This window comes from Taudactylus pleione, unplaced genomic scaffold, assembly GCF_031769625.1.
Source record: "Taudactylus pleione unplaced genomic scaffold, aTauple2 ptg000504l, whole genome shotgun sequence".
NCBI lineage: Eukaryota > Metazoa > Chordata > Amphibia > Anura > Myobatrachidae > Taudactylus > Taudactylus pleione.
Genome location: NW_028284906.1, coordinates 683,502 through 706,180, shown reverse-complemented (window position 1 = coordinate 706,180; position 22,679 = coordinate 683,502). Strand labels below are relative to the sequence as shown.

Genomic DNA, 22,679 nt, shown 5'->3' with positions numbered 1-22,679 from the left:
GGCAGCAGGACAGAGTAGGGGAATGGCACAGAGCACAGAGCGGGGAAGGCAGCAGGACAAGGTAGGGGAATGGTGCAGAGCACAGAGCAGGGGAGGCAGCAGGACAGGGTAGGGGAATGGCGCAGAGCACAGAAGGCAGCAGGACAGGGTAGGGGAATGAAGCAGGGCAAAGAGCGAGGGAGGCAGCAGGACAGAGTAGGGGAATGGCGCAGAGCACAGAGCGGGGGAGGCAGCAGGACAAGGTAGGGGAATGGTGCAGAGCAAGGCACAGAGGAGGAGCGCTACCTCTAGAGGACAAACTGAACACTGGTGTAAGCAATTGTTGGAAAAATCATAGTGAACCACTACTTAATAAAAACAATTTATTACACATAGGAAAACACTAAAAGAGGTTAGATATGATCATAAAAAACAAACACAATAAATGTAAAGGAGCATAAATAAAATTAGAAATGCATGTAATACAATGGTGACATACAGGCGAATTGAGATCACTTGCACATGATAATAAATGTATCAACCCTGTTATACCTCTATGTCAGATCTCTGTAGAAGAAACATCGTAGCCAAATCACACCATAGTATCCAATATAATAGGCAGTTCTTGTGTAACATATATTGGGGGTGAAAAATGGAATCACCTCACTTAGAGCAACTGGTTCATGAACTTCAGGATACTAGATAGAAATAATGGTCTGTACTGGCCAGTAAAAAAAAAAAAAAAAAAAAAAGAGGATAAAAACAGGTTAATGTCATTAAGCACAGAAAGACCTCTCTGTTACTGAGTCATTTGTATTCTATTACGATGAATACATAAGCCCAAATGCTATTGACGGAGTCTAGTCTTGAAAGGAGATTAACTCCTAATACAGAAGCTCCAATAAACTGGACACAGTCTGAATGATGCCGTGATGAATGGGAGCCGCACTGGGAAGAATTGTAACAACCCGTGTATAAATAATCACATTCGTGAATGGAGATCTAATTAATCCCAAAGGTAAGGTGTGTGTGGTACCTTTTTGCTCCGGTAACCGGTTAAATGGGGATGGTCCAAACCGAGTGCACTCGTGGACAAGATGTGCAGAGCCCTAGAACTTCCGACTGATGTGGTAGACGGGTTCTCTCCAGCCCGAGCCGGCACAGGTTAGCAGTGAGCGGTGTTCCCGATACCTCAGAGCGCTTCGGTCTGAAGCTCTGCAGCGTATCACGGCAAACTTACTGTGTACTGTGGTAGACGGAGGTGAGTTTGAGAGGTCTCAGCTGTGCAGGCAGGAAACCAAGGGGCAGGCTTGACGCGTTTCTCGGCTGTTGCCGTTTCCTCAAAAGCTGTCTCCCCATTAGGCAGGACCAGTGCTTAAATTCCTCCGATGTCCAATTAGAAAGGGTTATACACACCTGTACCCACTATTCCAAATCCATGGGATTTAATTGTAACTGGTGTGTTTCAGCCTCTAATTTGGCTAGTGTAATTCAAAATATAAGACTTAACACTTAATATTAAATACCGCAATTAAATATAAATAAAAATATATAATATATGTAATAGACAATACAATCTTTAGCATGAAAGTCTATTGCATACCGAATATAAATAAAGATAATAAATATAAAATAAAAAATGAGACCAATATAGAATGATAACACATGGAATAATTGGGATTCCGTAGTTACAGTGTACCAATAAACAATGAAAGATCTCATCTTGTATAATATCAATAGTTAACACAGGGAAAGAATATATAGTATATAATAACCAAAACAAAAAGAATCAAAGATACCAGAAACAGATAATGGGATATGCAAACATCGCCTAAAATAAACATAAATATAAATTTAGTGTGTATGTGAAACACATGCATAACTTAATTCATCATAATATAGTGATAATAGAGAACATAATAAATATTAAAGCTTGGGGTGATAACCCTCTTAATAGTTTTTGTTATTTTTTATTATTTATTATTTTATTTTTCATGTTTTCATAATTTAGTCTTTATCTTATATTAATGATATTGTCTATCCCATTACCATAATTTATAGTATCATTAGATTTTTATTAGTTTATTTTTATAATTAATTATAGTTTAGTGGTAGTACGTATTCAATCTCTTATAAAAGTATCCTAGATAAACACATACATCCCTAGATCAATCCCCTAATATAACTACATGCAGAATGTATGTAGCTAGTGGGTCAAGATAAAATAGTGAATTAGATCATATGGATATAGAAAACATGGATGGAGAACTTAATGGAACAAACCTCATATAAATTAAATATTATTTTTAGTAATGGAGTGAGACTTCAAAAAGAATGGACATGGAAAATATATAAAAAAGGAGAAAACTGGTGGAACAAACCGACCTACACTAATGACTACCTACAGGGAACTGTAATCTAATCTAATTGAGCGGAAGATCCAAACACTTGTTGGAATGGGGGGAAAAATGGGGGGGGGGGGGAAATCTCCATCCATGTTTTCTATATCCATATGATCTAATTCACTATTTTATCTTGACACATTAGCTACATACATTCTTCATGTAGTTATATTAGGGGATTGATCTAGGGATGTATGTTTATCTGGGATACTTTTATAAGAGATTGAATACGTACTACCACTAAACTATAATTATAAAAATAAACTAATAAAAATCAAATGATACTATAAATTATGGTAATCGGATAGACAATATTATTAATATAAGATAAAGACTAAATTATTAAAAAATGAAAAAATGAAAAATAAAAATAATAAAAAATAACAAAAACTATAAGAGGGTTATCACCCCAAGCTTTAATATTTATTATGTTCTCTATTATCACTATATTATGATGAAATAAGTTATGCATGTGTTTCACATACACACTAAATTTATATTTATTTTAGGTGATGTTTGCATATCCCATTATCTGTTTCTGGTATCTTTGATTCTTTTTGTTTTGGTTATTATATACTATATATTCTTTCTCTGTGTTAACTATTGATATTATACAAGATGAGATCTTTCATTGTTTAGTGGTACACTGTGACTACGGAATCCCAATTATTCCATGTGTTTACATTCTATATTGGTCTCATTTTTTATTTTATATTTATTATCTTTATTTATATTCGGTATGCAATAGACTTTCATGCTAAAGATTGTATTGTCTATTACATATATTATATATTTTTATTTATAATCAATTGTGGTATTTAATATTAAGTGTTAAGTCTTATGTTTTGAATTACACTAGCCACATTAGAGGCTGAAACACACCAGTTACAATTAAATCCCACGGATTTGGAATAGTGGGTACAGGTGTGTATAACCCTTTCTAATTGGACATCGGAGGAATTTAAGCACTGGTCCTGCCTAATGGGGAGACAGCTTTTGAGGAAATGGCAACAGCCGAGAAACTCGTCAAGCCTGCCCCTTGGTTTCCTGCCTGCACAGCTGAGACCTCTCAAACTCAGATCCGTCTACCACAGTACACAGTCGTTTTGCCGGGATACGCTGCAGAGCTTCAGACCGAAGCGCTCTGAGGTATCGGGAACACCGCTCACTGCTAACCTGTGCCGGCTCGGGCTGGAGAGAACCCCTCTACCACCTATCAGTCGGAAGTTCTAGGGGTCTGCACATCTTGTCCACGAGTGCACTCGGTTTGGACCATCCCCATTTAACCGGTTACCGGAGCAAAAAGGTACCACACACACCTTACCTTTGGGATTAATTAGCTCTCCATTCACGAATGTGATTATTTCTACACGGGTTGTTACAATTCTTCCTCGTGCGGCTCCCATTCATCACGGCATCATTCAGACTGTGTCCAGTTTATTGGAGCTTCTGTATTAGGAGTTAATCTCCTTTCAAGAGGAGACTCCGTCAATAGCATTTGGGCTTATGTATTCATCGTAACAGAATACAAATTACTCAGTAACAGAGAGGTCTTTCTGTGCTTAATGACATTAACCTGTTTTTATCCTCTTTTTTTCTGGCCAGTACAGACCATTATTTCTATCTAGTATCCTGAAGTTCATGAACCAGTTGCTCTAAGTGAGGTGATTCCGTTTTTCACCCCCAATATATGTTACACAAGAACTGCCTATTATATTGGATACTATGGTGTGATTTGGCTACGATGTTTCTTCTACAGAGATCTGACATAGAGGTTTAACAGGGTTGATACTTTTATTATCATGTGCAAGTGATCTCAATTCAAGTGTATGTCACCATTGTATTACATGCATTTCTAATTTTATTTATGCTACTTTACATTTATTGTGTTTCTTTTTATGATCGTATCTAACCTTTTTTAGTGTTTTCCTATGTGTAATAAATTGCTTTTATTAAGTAGTGGTTCACTATGATTTTTCCAACAATTGCTTACACCAGTGTTCAGGTTGTCCTCTAGAGGTAGCGCTCCTCCTCTGTGCCTTGTTCGTCTCTATTTTAGAGGGTCAGCTCCTCCATTGGTAGCAGCAATCTTTGAGGCGCCTTATATTAAAAAATCAGCAGTTTTTATTCATCCTTGTTGACACCCACGCCATTCTTCCTCATTAGTATAGCGCTCCCTTTGTGTGTTTTTTTTTTTTTGAATGGTGTAGAGCACAGAAAGGGGTGGAAGCAAGGCAGGGTAGGGGAATGGCACAGGGCACAGATGGGCAACAGCAGAAAGTGGAAGAAATCAGAAGGGCAGAGCAGGAAACTAAGACAGTTCAGCAATCAAAGCATAACACTACAGAGCATAGGGACTGGAGGAAGCCATTGCTCAATGACAGTTGTGTGGTCATAGCTCTGTGTGTGTGTGAAGGTGGAGTTTGTGTGACGTGTGTGTTGTGATGTTTACTAAACAGCATATTTGGGTTTGTAACACAGTGACATGATGTTAGGGGGAGAGCAGGAGTATAATAGGGGCTGATTGCTCCTGATGTATGAGATACACCAGAGAGTGTGGGGAGGAGACTGGTCAGATCTCTGGGCTGGTAACACACAGTGACATGATGTGAGGGGGAGAGCAGGAGTATAATAGGGGCTGATGGCTCCTGATGTATGAGATACACCAGAGAGTGTGGGGAGGAGACTGGTCAGATCTCTGGGCTGGTAACACACAGAGACATGATGTGAGGAGGAGAGCAGGAGTATAATAGGGGCTGATGGCTCCTGATGTATGAGATACACCAGATAGTGTGGGGAGGAGGCTGGTCAGATCTCTGGGCTGGTAACACACAGAGACATGATGTGAGGAGGAGAGCAGGAGTATAATAGGGGCTGATGGCTCCTGATGTATGAGATACACCAGAGAATGTGGGGAGGAGACTGGTCAGATCTCTGGGCTGGTAACACACAGTGACATGATATGAGGGGGAGAGCAGAAGTATAATAGGGACTGATGGCTCCTGATGTATGAGATACACCAGAGAATGTGGGGAGGAGACTGGTCAGATCTTTGGGCTGGTAACACACAGTGACATGATGTGAGGAGGAGAGCAGGAGTATAATAGGGGCTGATGGCTCCTGATGTATGAGATACACCAGAGAGTGTGGGGAGGAGACTGGTCAGATCTCTGGGCTGGTAACACACAGTGACATGATGTGAGGGGGAGAGCAGGAGTATAATAGGGGCTGATGGCTCCTGATGTATGAGATACACCAGAGAGTGTGGGGAGGAGACTGGTCAGATCTCTGGGCTGGTAACACACAGTGACATGATGTGAGGGGGAGAGCAGGAGTATAATAGGGGCTGATGGCTCCTGATGTATGAGATACACCAGAGAGTGTGGGGAGGAGACTGGTCAGATCTCTGGGCTTTTAACACACAGTGACATGATGTGAGGGGGAGAGCAGGAGTATAATAGGGGCTGATGGCTCCTGATGTATGAGATACACCAGAGAGTGTGGGGAGGAGACTGGTCAGATCTCTGGGCTGGTAACACACAGAGACATGATGTGAGGAGGAGAGCAGGAGTATAATAGGGGCTGATGGCTCCTGATGTATGAGCTACACCAGAGAATGTGGGGAGGAGACTGGTCAGATCTCTGGGCTGGTAACACACAGTGACATGATGTGAGGGGGAGAGCAGAAGTATAATAGGGACTGATGGCTCCTGATGTATGAGATACACCAGAGAATGTGGGGAGGAGACTGGTCAGATCTTTGGGCTGGTAACACACAGTGACATGATGTGAGGAGGAGAGCAGGAGTATAATAGGGGCTGATGGCTCCTGATGTATGAGATACACCAGAGAGTGTGGGGAGGAGACTGGTCAGATCTCTGGGCTGGTAACACACAGTGACATGATGTGAGGGGGAGAGCAGAAGTATAATAGGGACTGATGGCTCCTGATGTATGAGATACACCAGAGAATGTGGGGAGGAGACTGGTCAGATCTTTGGGCTGGTAACACACAGTGACATGATGTGAGGAGGAGAGCAGGAGTATAATAGGGGCTGATGGCTCCTGATGTATGAGATACACCAGAGAGTGTGGGGAGGAGACTGGTCAGACCTCTGGGTTGGTAACACACAGTGACATGATGTGAGGAGGAGAGTAGGAGTATAATAGGGACTGATGGCTCCTGATGTATGAGATACACCAGAGAGTGTGGGGAGGAGACTGGTCAGATCTCTGGGCTGGTAACACACAGTGACATGATGTGAGGGGGAGAGCAGGAGTATAATAGGGGCTGATGGCTCCTGATGTATGAGATACACCAGAGAGTGTGGGGAGGAGACTGGTCAGATCTCTGGGATGGTAACACACAGTGACATGATGTGAGGGGGAGAGCAGGAGTATTAGGGGCTGATGGCTCCTGATGTATGAGATACACCAGAGAGTGTGGGGAGGAGACTGGTCAGATCTCTGGGCTGGTAACACACAATGACATGATGTGAGGGGAAGAGCAGGAGTATAATAGTGATTGATGGCTCCTGACTCCCCCACTGGGCACAAACATTTTCCTCATTAGTTTGTAGTGACAGAGGAGGGTGTAGAATAAGAGATTTCTTTAGTAACTGAGCAAGGACAATATGTGACTATTTTCTGTAATAAGTGTTTATTACTTACCTGTGCTGATAACTGTACGAATTTCCTCCTCCTTAATCTGCTGATCACCTCTCACAAACGTCTCTTCTTCTCCCTCTGTATCTTCTTCCTTTATATTAGTCACATACGCCTCTTCTTCTCCCTCTATATCTTCTTCCTTTATATCAGTCACATACGTCTCTTCTTCTCCCTCTATATCTTCTGCCTTCATATCAGTCACATACGTCTCTTCTTCTCCCTCTATATTAATTATCTTAATAGTAATCAGATCTTCACCCTAATTAATTCAGAAAATAAAAAATTGCATAATGTCTGATGCCATTACTTAAGATTACAGAGTATAATATCAGTGTATAAGACACACAGATTCTCTATAGATCATATAAAGTCACTTTGGTATATTGGGAGACCCTAAATCACATCTACCTGATGCTCATGTGGGATCCTGTGATTCTCCTCTGTACACCCCTGTGAATAATGAGGATGTGGACATCTCTCTGGGGTATTTCTGTTACCGGAACCATCTGTAGGAGACACATAGTGACTGAGTACATTGTATATATGTGATTATCAGGTGATGTGTGTATATAGAGGGCCCCCATACCTGCTCTCCCCTGTACAATAAATGACAATCTCCACTTACCCAGTGATGTGAGGGGCCGGTGATTCTCTATCATCACGTCCTTGTACAGACCCCTGTGTTCCTCTATATACTCCTCCTGCATGGAGACATAGACAGTGACATCCTGACACCTTATAGGAACCTGACACACACTATGATACAGTCATCACCCAGACACATCCCCTGGTGTTACTGTATAATGTCCTATTCCCAACAGTCACCTCTCCAGTCATCACCCAGACACATCCCCTGGTGTTAATGTATAATGTCCCATTCCCAGCAGTCACCTCTCCAGTCATCACCCAGACACATCCCCTGGTGTTACTGTATAATGTCCCATTCCCAGCAGTCACCTCTCCAGTCATCACCCAGACACATCCCCTGGTGTTACTGTATAATGTCCCATTCCCAGCAGTCACTCCTCCAGTCATCACCCAGACACATCCCCTGGTGTTACTGTATAATGTCCCCTTCCCAGCAGTCACCTCTCCAGTCATCACCCAGACACATCCCAAGGTGTTACTGTATAATGTCTCATTCCCAGCAGTCACCTCTCCAGTCATCACCCGGACACATCCCCTGGTGTTACTGTATAATGTCCCATTCCCAGCAGTCACCTCTCCAGTCATCACCCAGACACATCCCCTGGTGTTACTGTATAATGTCCCATTCCCAGCACTCACCTCTCCAGTCATCACCCAGACACATCCCCTGGTGTTATTGTATAATGTCCCATTCCCAGCAGTCACCTCTCCAGTCATCACCCAGACACATCCCCTGGTGTTACTGTATAATGTCCCATTCCCAGCAGTCACCTCTCCAGTCATTACCCAGACACATCCCCTGGAGTTACGTATAATGTCCCATTCCCAGCAGTCACCTCTCCAGTCAGCAGCTGAATGATCTTGTTGGCGAGTTCCAGGATCTTCTGGTCATTGTATCTCTCGTGTATCAGTGAGTGAGGTGGAGGCACCGTGATGAAGCTTTGGGTCACATGGGGATGGCTGCTGGGTGTCTCACACTCACCAGATGTCTTCCTCACTACTGTGTAATTCTGTGTATTAGGGGATGCACACAATATCAGTACTTACACTCTGAGATCCTCTCACCTCCGCAGTCATGTCCCTGTATTATTACTATAGATATAAGTGATGTCACTGTGACACTCCTAGGTCCCCGATGCCTCCCCAGTCATGTCCCTGTGTTATTACTATAGATATAAGTGATGTCACTGTGACACTCCCAGACCCTCTCACCTCCCCAGTCATGTCCCTGTATTATTACTATAGATATACAGGTTGAGTCTCCCATATCCAAATATTCCGAAATACGGAATATTCCGAATTACGGAATATTTTTAGTATGACTGAGAATGTGAAACCTTTGCTTTCTGATGGTTCAATGTACACAAACTTGTTTTAAAGCACAAATTCATTAAAATACAGTATACAATAACCTTCAGGCTGGGTGTATAAGGTGTATATGAAACATAAATGAATTTCATGTATGTACACAAACTTTTTTTGATGCTCAAAATTATAAAAAATATTGTATAAAATGACCTGCAGGCTGTGTGTATAAGGTGTATATAGAACATAAATGCATTCTGTGTTTAGTTTTGGGTCCTATACCCAAGATATTTCATTATAGTATGCAAATATTCCAAAATACGGAATAATCCGATATCCAAAATACCCCTGGTCCCGAGCATTTTGGATATGGGAGACTCAACCTGTAAGTGATGTCACTGTGACACTCTCAGATCCCCTCACCTCCCCAGTCATGTCCCTGTATTATTACTATAGATATTAGGGATGTCACTGTGACACTCCCAGATCCCCTCACCTCCACAGTCATGTCCCTGTATTTTTACTATAGATATAAGTGATATCACTGTGACACTCCCAAATCCCCTCACCTCCCCAGTCATGTCCCTGTATTATTACTATAGATATAAGTGATGTCACTGTGACACTCTCAGATCCCCTCACCTCCCCAGTCATGTCCCTGTATTATTACTATAGATATAAGTGATGTCACTGTGACACTCTCAGATCCCCTCACCTCCCCAGTCATGTCCCTGTATTATTACTATAGATATAAGTGATGTCACTGTGACACTCCCAGATCCCCTCACCTCCCCAGTCATGTCCCTGTATTATTACTATAGATATAAGTGATATCACTGTGACACTCCCAAATCCCCTCACCTCCCCAGTCATGTCCCTGTATTATTACTATAGATATAAGTGATGTCACTGTGACACCCCCAGATCCCCTCACCTCCCCAGTCATGTCCCTGTATTTTTACTATAGATATGTGATGTCACTGTGACACTCCCAAATCCCCTCACCTCCCCAGTCATGACCCTGTATTATTACTATAGATATAAGTAGCGTACACGCTAGGCTTGTATCGCGGGGCGCCGCGCCCCGCCCCTTTTTTTAATAGGCAAAAGCGCCCTGCCCCTTTTATCGCTCCCCAGCGCCCTGCTGCCCTGCTGTTCTCTTACCTTGTTTGCCGCGCCCCGCCGCGCCGCGCTGACAGGCTGCTGAGCTGTCACAGCTCACATAGCTGTCAGCTATCGCTGGCTGCCGCTCGCTCCCCGTGCGCATGGTGCGTCGCTGATTGGACGCTGTAGTATCTGGGGAGAGACAGGAGGGCTGGGTTTGCCTCTCCCGCCGAAGCAAGCCCAGCCCTCCTGTCTTATTGAAATTATTAAAGGAGACCTCACCCTTTTGGTGGCCATTCTCGGATCAGCTCCGCAGCGGCATGAGCAGTTCAGCTAAAGCTGCTGCTTCACTCAACGGACCAGGCACTTTTATCCAGGGGTTAATACTAAGTTATGTAGGTATACCTTAAAATTTAGTGCTGCCATGAGCACTAGGTTTACTATATAAAGTGCCCGGTGCCCCCTTATCTTTAATATGCTCCTTGTGCCCCCTTATGTTTAATATGGGCCTTGCCCCCCCATATTTTTAATATGTGCCTTGTCCCCCCTTATTTTTAATATGTGCCTTGTGCCTCCTTATGTTTAATATGTGCCTTGTCCCTACTTATTTTTAATATGTGCCTTATGACGTGGCACATATTAAAAATAAGGGAGGTCAAGGCAAATATTAAAAATAAGGAGGCACAAGGCACATATTAAACATAAGGAGGCACAAAGCACACACTAAAGATAAGGGGGGGACAAGGCACATATTTAAAATAAGGGGTGACATGGCACTTATTAAAAATAAGGGGGGACAAGTTGTCCCCCCTTATCTTTAGTATGTGCCTTGTGCCTCCTTATGTTTAATATGTGCCTTGTCCCCACTTATTTTTAATATGTGCCTTGTCCTCCCTTATTTTTAATATGTGCCTTATGACGTGGCACATATTAAAAATAAGGGAGGACAAGGCACATATTAAAAATAAGGGGGCACAAGGCACATATTAAAAATAGGGAGGCACAAGGCACATATTAAAAATAAGGGGTGACATGGCACTTATTAAAAATAAGGGGGGACAAGTTGTCTCCCCTTATTTTTTATATGTGCCCTGTGCCTCCTTATGTTTAATTTGTGCCTCCTTATTTTTAATATTTGCCTTGTGCCCCCTAATTTTTAATATGTGCCTTGTCCTCCCTTATTTTTAATATGTGCCTTATGACGTGGCACATATTAAAAATAAGTGGGGACAAGGCACACATTAAACATAAGGAGGCACAAGGCACACACTATAGATAAGGGGGCACAAGGCACATATTAAAAATAAGTGGTGACCTGGCACTTATTAAAAATTAGGGGGGACAAGTTATTCCCCCTTATTTTTAATATGTGCTTTGTGCCTCCTTATCTTTAGTATGTACCTTGTGCCTCCTTATCTTTAATATGTGCCTTGTGCCTCCTTGTTTCAAATATGTACCTTGTGCCTCCTTATCTTTAATATGTGCCTTGTGCCTCCTTGTTTCAAATATGTGCCTTGTGCCTCCTTGTTGCAAATATGTGCCTTGTGCCTCCTTGTTGCAAATATGTGCCTTGTGCCTCCTTGTTGCAAATATGTGCCTTGTGCCTCCTTGTTGCAAATATGTGCCTTGTGCCTCCTTGTTTCAATTATGTGCCTTGTGCCTCCTTGTTTTAAATATGTGCCTTGTGCCTCCTTATTTTTAATATGTGACTTGTCCCCCCTTATTTTTAATATGTGCCTTCTCACAAGGCACATATTAAAAATATGGGGGGACAAGGCACACACTAAAAATAAGGGGGGACAAGGCACACACTATAGATAAGGGGGCACAAGGCACATATTAAAAATAAGGGGTGACATGGCACTTATTAAAAATTAGGGGGGACAAGTTATTCCCCCTTATTTTTAATATGTGCTTTGTGCCTCCTTATCTTTAGTATGTACCTTGTGCCTCCTTATCTTTAATATGTGCCTTGTGCCTCCTTGTTTCAAATATGTACCTTGTGCCTCCTTATCTTTAATATGTGCCTTGTGCCTCCTTGTTTCAAATATGTGCCTTGTGCCTCCTTGTTGCAAATATGTGCCTTGTGCCTCCTTGTTTCAATTATGTGCCTTGTGCCTCCTTGTTTCAATTATGTGCCTTGTGCCTCCTTGTTGCAAATATGTGCCTTGTGCCTCCTTGTTTCAATTATGTGCCTTGTGCCTCCTTGTTTTAAATATGTGCCTTGTGCCCCCTTATTTTTAATATGTGCCTTCTCACAAGGCACATATTAAAAATATGGGGGGACAAGGCACACACTAAAAATAAGGGGGGACAAGTTGTCCCCCCTTATTTTTAATATGTGCTTTATGCCTCCTTGGGCTCGATTCTATTCAGCGCAATGTAAATAGCTCTGGGAGTGAGCTCCCGGAGCTATTCAATACCCCGCGCTGACAAGTCCGACTAATGATTTCTTCTCTCATCCCTCCGGGGATGAGAGAAGAAATCCGACAAAAGTCCCGGCGCGAGGCTGTTTTCTGTCCTTCGCGCCTGGAAAACAGCCTCATGCCGGGAAGTTAGGTTGGGGAATGCCCGTTATCGCGCCTAAACACCCTGTTTAAGGCGCGATAACGAGCCTTCCCCGACCTAACAGCGTGATGAATTGAATAACTTCAGGAGCTATCTCCCGGCGCTATTTACATCGCGCTGAATTGAATCGTGCCCATTGTTTTAAATATGTGCCTTCTGCCTCCTTGCTTTAATTATGTGCCTTGTGCCCCCTTATCTTTAGTATGTGCCTTGTCCCCCCTAATTTTTAAAATGTGCCTTGAGCCTTCTTATATTTAATTTTGTATAATTACATTTTTATTTTTGGTTGCTATGGGCAACATCAGTTCTAAAACTCACTTCTAAATACTCTCACTTTAGTAAATTTACCCCCTAGGGTTAACTTTTGTCAAGAGCAAACTAGGGCCCTGATTCAGAGCCGGACGCTATGACAGAACGCTCGCTCTGAATCAGGGCCTTCCATCTTGATTTTTAGAGCGGCTTCCTGGCCGTTCGTATAGCTGTGGGTGACCACCCACAGCTATAGCGAGCGGCCAGGAAGATGGTCACAATGGTCAAGACCATCGCGACCATTGGGCTTGCGACGAGACCCTTGTGGTAGGGTCTCGTTGCCGCAAGCCCTAGAGTGCTGTCGGCTCAAACAGAGCCGAAAAGCACTCCCACTGTCATCACTTGTGATGTCAGTGGGCCCGGCCCCAGACGGTAGGCGTTCACATGGGAACGCCTCCGTCTGGGCAGGCACGCCCACCAAAGGGGGCGTGGTGTCACTCAACATCGACAGCATGCCCCCTTCGGTACTAGACCAGGATTGATGGTTTGCCTGCTGCTATTCGGGGCTCGGGCATGCGCACTGGGCCAACATCGACCTGCTTGCGAGTGTTCAGCGCTCGCGAGTGGGTCTGAATCAGGCCCTAAATTTCTGGTTTGCTGGAGGCCAAACCGTAGTGCCAGTTTATATAAACTCCAGACATTAGGGCCAATATTCCAAAACTGTGCAGTGAATGAATATGTAATGTTAACCATTACATCATCCATGCTCGCCAAATAATTTGATGATCGATACATCATGCTATTAATGATTTGATCAACTGTTAAGTCAAGACAGCATGAAAAATTATGACAAAACTAGTTTTATAAATTTCTCTTCTTTTTTTTGGCACCTTGTTTAGTCATGAATGATTTATGAATTGTGGGCCAATAATGATTATGTTCAAAACTTCTGTATGTTATAATTGGAACACCTGGCCATAATCCTCTTTTAATCAGACAAAATAAATTCTCATTTGTTTATTTTAAAATTAATCCTTATTTTTTTTAATTTTTGTAGGAAACATTTTTAAAATTGTTAATTGTGAAACAATCCTTTCACATAATCCTGTTGAGAGCAAAAGTACGCAGGCGTTTCTGCATACAAGTTTCTGAATGTGAGAATTACATCTGACCTCCTGGCGCTCCTCGGGCTTCACACCATAAGATCCAAAGCAGCGGCTCCTGGCTCCAACTACTTCTCTCCACAGCTGGGCTCCACGCAGTCTCCTCAACTCGTCTAAGGTGAGTACCAGGCGTGTACTGTGTCAGTGGTCAGTTGTTCTCAGGGTTAGGGCTCAGGGTGTGTTGAGCTGTTTTATTTTTTATTCTACACAAGGCGCAACTCCTATTCTCACCTGTACACCATCACGTTTACCAACCAATTGAACTGGCACTTCCGCCCTTGCATCTCTGACCTCCTGGCGCTCCTCGGGCTTCACACCATAAGATCCAAAGCAGCGGCTCCTGGCTCCAACTACTTCTCTCCACAGCTGGGCTCCACGCAGTCTCCTCAACTCGTCTAAGGTGAGTACCAGGCGTGTACTGTGTCAGTGGTCAGTTGTTCTCAGGGTTAGGGCTCAGGGTGTGTTGAGCTGTTTTATTTTTTATTCTACACAAGGCGCAACTCCTATTCTCACCTGTACACCATCACGTTTACCAACCAATTGAACTGGCACTTCCGCCCTTGCATCTCTGACCTCCTGGCGCTCCTCGGGCTTCACACCATAAGATCCAAAGCAGCGGCTCCTGGCTCCAACTACTTCTCTCCACAGCTGGGCTCCACGCAGTCTCCTCAACTCGTCTAAGGTGAGTACCAGGCGTGTACTGTGTCAGTTGTTCTCAGGGTTAGGGCTCAGGGTGTGTTGAGCTGTTTTATTTTTTATTCTACACTAGGCGCAACTCCTATTCTCACCTGTACACCATCACGTTTACCAACCAATTGAACTGGCACTTCCGCCCTTGCATCTCTGACCTCCTGGCGCTCCTCGGGCTTCACACCATAAGATCCAAAGCAGCGGCTCCTGGCTCCAACTACTTCTCTCCACAGTTGGGCTCCACGCAGTCTCCTCAACTCGTCTAAGGTGAGTACCAGGCGTGTACTGTGTCAGTTGTTCTCAGGGTTAGGGCTCAGGGTATGTTGAGCTGTTTTATTTTTTATTCTACACTAGGCGCAACTCCTATTCTCACCTGTACACCATCACGTTTACCAACCAATTGAACTGGTACTTCCGCCCTTGCATCTCTGACCTCCTGGCGCTCCTCGGACTTCACACCATAAGATCCAAAGCAGCGGCTCCTGGCTCCAACTACTTCTCTCCACAGTTGGGCTCCACGCAGTCTCCTCAACTCGTCTAAGGTGAGTACCAGGCGTGTACTGTGTCAGTGGTCAGTTGTTCTCAGGGTTAGGGCTCAGGGTGTGTTGAGCTGTTTTATTTTTTATTCTACACTAGGCGCAACTCCTATTCTCACCTGTACACCATCACGTTTACCAACCAATTGAACTGGCACTTCCGCCCTTGCATCTCTGACCTCCTGGCGCTCCTCGGGCTTCACACCATAAGATCCAAAGCAGCGGCTCCTGGCTCCAACTACTTCTCTCCACAGTTGGGCTCCACGCAGTCTCCTCAACTCGTCTAAGGTGAGTACCAGGCGTGTACTGTGTCAGTGGTCAGTTGTTCTCAGGGTTAGGGCTCAGGGTGTGTTGAGCTGTTTTATTTTTTATTCTACACTAGGCGCAACTCCTATTCTCACCTGTACACCATCACGTTTACCAACCAATTGAACTGGCACTTCCGCCCTTGCATCTCTGACCTCCTGGCGCTCCTCGGGCTTCACACCATAAGATCCAAAGCAGCGGCTCCTGGCTCCAACTACTTCTCTCCACAGCTGGGCTCCACGCAGTCTCCTCAACTCGTCTAAGGTGAGTACCAGGCGTGTACTGTGTCAGTTGTTCTCAGGGTTAGGGCTCAGGGTGTGTTGAGCTGTTTTATTTTTTATTCTACACTAGGCGCAACTCCTATTCTCACCTGTACACCATCACGTTTACCAACCAATTGAACTGGCACTTCCGCCCTTGCATCTCTGACCTCCTGGCGCTCCTCGGGCTTCACACCATAAGATCCAAAGCAGCGGCTCCTGGCTCCAACTACTTCTCTCCACAGTTGGGCTCCACGCAGTCTCCTCAACTCGTCTAAGGTGAGTACCAGGCGTGTACTGTGTCAGTTGTTCTCAGGGTTAGGGCTCAGGGTATGTTGAGCTGTTTTATTTTTTATTCTACACTAGGCGCAACTCCTATTCTCACCTGTACACCATCACGTTTACCAACCAATTGAACTGGTACTTCCGCCCTTGCATCTCTGACCTCCTGGCGCTCCTCGGACTTCACACCATAAGATCCAAAGCAGCGGCTCCTGGTTCCAACTACTTCTCTCCACAGTTGGGCTCCACGCAGTCTCCTCAACTCGTCTAAGGTGAGTACCAGGCGTGTACTGTGTCAGTGGTCAGTTGTTCTCAGGGTTAGGGCTCAGGGTGTGTTGAGCTGTTTTATTTTTTATTCTACACTAGGCGCAACTCCTATTCTCACCTGTACACCATCACGTTTACCAACCAATTGAACTGGCACTTCCGCCCTTGCATCTCTGACCTCCTGGCGCTCCTCGGGCTTCACACCATAAGATCCAAAGCAGCGGCTCCTGGCTCCAACTACTTCTCTCCACAGTTGGGCTCCACGCAGTCTCCTCAACTCGTCTAAGGTGAGTACCAGGCGTGTACTGTGTCAGTGGTCAGTTGTTCTCAGGGTTAGGGCTCAGGGTGTGTTGAGCTGTTTTATTTTTTATTCTACACTAGGCGCAACTCCTATTCTCACCTGTACACCATCACGTTTACCAACCAATTGAACTGGCACTTCCGCCCTTGCATCTCTGACCTCCTGGCGCTCCTCGGGCTTCACACCATAAGATCCAAAGCAGCGGCTCCTGGCTCCAACTACTTCTCTCCACAGCTGGGCTCCACGCAGTCTCCTCAACTCGTCTAAGGTGAGTACCAGGCGTGTACTGTGTCAGTTGTTCTCAGGGTTAGGGCTCAGGGTGTGTTGAGCTGTTTTATTTTTTATTCTACACTAGGCGCAACTCCTATTCTCACCTGTACACCATCACGTTTACCAACCAATTGAACTGGCACTTCCGCCCTTGCATCTCTGACCTCCTGGCGCTCCTCGGGCTTCACACCATAAGATCCAAAGCAGCGGCTCCTGGCTCCAACTACTTCTCTCCACAGTTGGGCTCCACGCAGTCTCCTCAACTCGTCTAAGGTGAGTACCAGGCGTGTACTGTGTCAGTTGTTCTCAGGGTTAGGGCTCAGGGTGTGTTGAGCTGTTTTATTTTTTATTCTACACTAGGCGCAACTCCTATTCTCACCTGTACACCATCACGTTTACCAACCAATTGAACTGGCACTTCCGCCCTTGCATCTCTGACCTCCTGGCGCTCCTCGGGCTTCACACCATAAGATCCAAAGCAGCGGCTCCTGGCTCCAACTACTTCTCTCCACAGTTGGGCTCCACGCAGTCTCCTCAACTCGTCTAAGGTGAGTACCAGGCGTGTACTGTGTCAGTGGTCAGTTGTTCTCAGGGTTAGGGCTCAGGGTGTGTTGAGCTGTTTTATTTTTTATTCTACACTAGGCGCAACTCCTATTCTCACCTGTACACCATCACGTTTACCAACCAATTGAACTGGCACTTCCGCCCTTGCATCTCTGACCTCCTGGCGCTCCTCGGGCTTCACACCATAAGATCCAAAGCAGCGGCTCCTGGCTCCAACTACTTCTCTCCACAGCTGGGCTCCACGCAGTCTCCTCAACTCGTCTAAGGTGAGTACCAGGCGTGTACTGTGTCAGTTGTTCTCAGGGTTAGGGCTCAGGGTGTGTTGAGCTGTTTTATTTTTTATTCTACACTAGGCGCAACTCCTATTCTCACCTGTACACCATCACGTTTACCAACCAATTGAACTGGCACTTCCGCCCTTGCATCTCTGACCTCCTGGCGCTCCTCGGGCTTCACACCATAAGATCCAAAGCAGCGGCTCCTGGCTCCAACTACTTCTCTCCACAGTTGGGCTCCACGCAGTCTCCTCAACTCGTCTAAGGTGAGTACCAGGCGTGTACTGTGTCAGTTGTTCTCAGGGTTAGGGCTCAGGGTATGTTGAGCTGTTTTATTTTTTATTCTACACTAGGCGCAACTCCTATTCTCACCTGTACACCATCACGTTTACCAACCAATTGAACTGGTACTTCCGCCCTTGCATCTCTGACCTCCTGGCGCTCCTCGGACTTCACACCATAAGATCCAAAGCAGCGGCTCCTGGCTCCAACTACTTCTCTCCACAGTTGGGCTCCACGCAGTCTCCTCAACTCGTCTAAGGTGAGTACCAGGCGTGTACTGTGTCAGTGGTCAGTTGTTCTCAGGGTTAGGGCTCAGGGTGTGTTGAGCTGTTTTATTTTTTATTCTACACTAGGCGCAACTCCTATTCTCACCTGTACACCATCACGTTTACCAACCAATTGAACTGGCACTTCCGCCCTTGCATCTCTGACCTCCTGGCGCTCCTCGGGCTTCACACCATAAGATCCAAAGCAGCGGCTCCTGGCTCCAACTACTTCTCTCCACAGTTGGGCTCCACGCAGTCTCCTCAACTCGTCTAAGGTGAGTACCAGGCGTGTACTGTGTCAGTGGTCAGTTGTTCTCAGGGTTAGGGCTCAGGGTGTGTTGAGCTGTTTTATTTTTTATTCTACACTAGGCGCAACTCCTATTCTCACCTGTACACCATCACGTTTACCAACCAATTGAACTGGCACTTCCGCCCTTGCATCTCTGACCTCCTGGCGCTCCTCGGGCTTCACACCATAAGATCCAAAGCAGCGGCTCCTGGCTCCAACTACTTCTCTCCACAGCTGGGCTCCACGCAGTCTCCTCAACTCGTCTAAGGTGAGTACCAGGCGTGTACTGTGTCAGTGGTCAGTTGTTCTCAGGGTTAGGGCTCAGGGTGTGTTGAGCTGTTTTATTTTTTATTCTACACAAGGCGCAACTCCTATTCTCACCTGTACACCATCACGTTTACCAACCAATTGAACTGGCACTTCCGCCCTTGCATCTCTGACCTCCTGGCGCTCCTCGGGCTTCACACCATAAGATCCAAAGCAGCGGCTCCTGGCTCCAACTACTTTTCTCCACAGCTGGGCTCCATGCAGTCTCCTCAACTCGTCTAAGGTGAGTACCAGGCGTGTACTGTGTCAGTGGTCAGTTGTTCTCAGGGTTAGCGGTCAGGGTGTATCCTAAAACTCTCTTCCCCATCTCCTTTACAGTAGAAAACATGCCTACTGTTAAAAGAAAAAACTTAAGGAACATCAAAAAAAAACCAATGAAATAGGACGGAAATGTTTGAAAATAAGTGATATGTTTTCAGGAATAAAGGTAAGAACACAGATTTTCGACACTACTAAACTTACTATATTTTAAAAGCTCTGTAAATGATTTCATGCTGAAATCAGAAAATAAGTAATCATCATTAATATATATATTAACTGCAGAAAACAAATGCAGCAGAGCCAGATCCTGTACCCAGCACCTCTGCAAACGCAGATGATGAAATCATTTCCACATCAAATTCATTGACCACAGTAAACACAAATATCAATCTGAATGATCCCATATTGATTTCATGTGAAATCAATGAAAATGAGGATAATATAGATCCAGATGTGCCTTCTCAATCCACAGTTTTATTGGCCAACTGTGTACAGAATTTAGAGAACGACTCTTTGGTTGAGCTATTAGAAGAACGGTGCTCTTTTAGTGATGACACAGACACAATAAATGACCTTGTGGACAGCACTTCTCAAAAAAAAACAAAAAAAAACATAAAGTTGGATACCAAAAAAAATAGAAAAAAACATTCCCATGGCTTCTTTGTAAAAAAAATTGGTGACAGAGAGAGTTTAATCTGCCAACTGTGCTCCAAACACCTAAGTAATGATAACAAATACAATAAATCTCCATGGATGAATAATGGTATGTGCACAGTAAGGCTTGACAAAATCAAGGGGCACTCTGTTTCTGAAATGCATAAAGTGGCAATGCAAACAGAAATGATCCCTTTAAGTGCAGAAGCCTCACAGAACCGAAAAAATAGACCAGAGTCTGAAGAATTTAAAGCTGTTGAATATGCTATGAAGTGTCTGGAGTTTCTTATTGAACATAATATACCACATACAACTATTTTTAAACCATTTATTGAATTTTGCATTGAAGAGTTAAAATCTCCTGTTTTAGCTCCCCTTAAAAAAGCTAAAAATGCATTATACACAAGCTACCAAACAGTTAATGAATTTGTTAACTCAATGGCCAGTGTTCAAAAACAGCAAGTTATGCTGTCTTTTCAGAAGAGTCCATCCTATTCAATAATGATTGATGAAACCACAGACGTCAGCAACAGAAAGCACTTGGCTACTGCTGCAAAATATATTAAAGACGGAGAAGTTACAGTGTCCTTTATTTGCGATACTGAAATTCCAGATGGAAAATCTGAAACTATTTTCAATGCTCTTTCACAGACTGTAGAAGAATGTGGAGGGTATGAGAAATTAGTTGGATTTGGAAGTGATGGCGCCAGTTCAATGGTTGGTAAACGTGATGGTGTAGCTGCCGGAATAAAGACCAAAAATGATAAGGTTATTTCAATCCATTGTCATAACCACCGTTTAGCTCTTGCAACTAAGAATACCTTTGAGTCTTTGGAACCATTTGTCAAAATGGACGAGGTATTAACCAGCATTTACAAATATTACAAATACAGCTCTGTTAGAAGCAGTAGCTTGGCTGAAATACAAAAAGTATTTAGTAAATGCAAAGGTACCAAAATAAAAAAGGCGAGCCACACAAGATGGCTATCACATGAAAATGCAATTAATTCAATACGAATTAATTATCAATCTATCATTGTGGATTTAGAAAATGCGGTTGTAAGTGGACAGTCAAAGACTGCAACGGTTTTGAATGGTCAAATGCAGAAGGACTTCTGAAACATTTAAAACATTTTCTTTTTTTTCAACTTATTCATTTCCTGTGTGACGTCCTGAGCCTACTTTCTAAACTTGTGTTGATTTTTGAAAGACGAGATGTCGATCTAGCTACCATACATAGCAATGTTTCCACTACACTTGCTGCTTTAAAAAATTTAAAACGGAAGCCTGAGGGTCAGTTTTGTCGGAACCTTGAAAATAATGCAAGAAAAATTGGAATTGCGGCTCCTATATCGGCACCAAACTGTAATTTTGAGGAGCATGCAAGAAGTTTCATAGATCTCTTGGTTGAAAATATTTCTGAGAGGATGCAGAATGTTTCTACACTTAATTTGTTAAGTGTCTTAGATATGAGACATCTTAATACTGGAGAAGGTGTTGGTTTTTATGGTGTGGCTGAGATGGCACAGCTTGCAGAATTTTATCACTTGGATGAAGACCTTTTATTATCAGAATGGGAAGATTTTAAGTCTGTGTTCCTGGAAAATGAAGACGACAATTCTGATGATGAAAGATTATCCATGGTCAACCTGTACAATACTTTGGAAAAATCTGAAGACACAGTTGGAGTAGCATTTCCTCACATCCAGAATCTTGTTGGAATTGGCTGTGTTCTTCCACTCTCAACTGCAGAAATAGAAAGGACTTTTTCACAAGTGAAGTTGATCTTAACTGAACACAGAAATCGTCTCAAGGTGGAAAATGTGAACAGTTTATTAGCCATAAAGCTGAATGGCAAGGTAAACTTGAGAGAGGCTGTGAGGCACTGGATGAAAAAAAAAAGAAGAATCTTTTCTTCTACCCAGTCAACGCTGGCCACCCACCACACTATATCACCAGAAACGCCTGAAATCTAGATTTCCTGCTAAAAGCGAACACAGTGCATCTGACCTGACCCACCCAAGCTACAAGGAGCCCAGCCTGTGGAGACTGCCATTTTCATGTTTACACTGGTGAGTATTGAGACAAAAAGTGGGGGGAAATTGCTAGATGGAGGATGTATGGGCCTAAATATGTCCTGAAATCATGTTATCAGAGTCCTTTTTGCACTTACTTTTTGATTCTTCAAACAACACCTTCATTTTATGTGAAAGAATTATGAACAAAAAAGATCATGATCTTCTCAAAAGAATAAGCTGTGCTTTGAGGAACTGTGAATCGAGTACAAAAGGACTCTGGTAATATGCATTGAGTTAATGTATGATTCTCTTTTTCAGCTTTTGCATTGCCCCTACAAGGGAAATAATGCCAGTGACACGGACACATCCAGCTGACCCTGGATAAAGAGTTGGACCCTTCTGTGATAGACAGCTATCACTTCCTCTGCACTACAGATCCCATGCTGCAACATACTGTAGGACATTAGATGAGCAGCACAAACTACATGGAGATGGTGCTATTGCTTTATTTTGAAGAAAATTGTTAGTGGTACAGTAAGTAAAACTACATTGGTAATTTAAATCTCTAAATTATATCCTTTTATTATTGTATGCAAGTCTTCACTTTCAAAAACATGTGTGCTTTAAAATCAGTGAGCATTAAAAACAGAAGGATTGAAAGAATAAGCATCCGGGTGTCTTTGTATAAAATTTGGTATGTCAACACTTTCTGTTTAAGCATTATGTACAAAACGTTACCTTTGTCA

The 22,679-nt window shown here is 43.8% G+C and overlaps 1 protein-coding gene and 1 pseudogene across 1 annotated transcript in view; one reads left to right on the top strand and one right to left on the bottom strand.

Moving 5' to 3' along the window:
- LOC148501730 (uncharacterized) overlaps positions 1-22,679 on the bottom strand; it is an 89,655-nt gene that overhangs the window by 63,030 nt on the left and 3,946 nt on the right. Inside the window, exons 3-6 of the mRNA XM_088450030.1 lie at positions 8,533-8,706; positions 7,674-7,794; positions 7,457-7,554; positions 7,052-7,307 (exon numbers count right to left, since the gene is read on the bottom strand). Coding sequence (XP_088306156.1) covers positions 7,052-7,307; positions 7,457-7,554; positions 7,674-7,794; positions 8,533-8,706 — 649 coding nt within the window. The remainder of the gene's footprint in view (positions 1-7,051; positions 7,308-7,456; positions 7,555-7,673; positions 7,795-8,532; positions 8,707-22,679) is intronic.
- LOC148501731 (zinc finger protein 862-like) lies at positions 10,426-21,891 on the top strand (annotated as a pseudogene).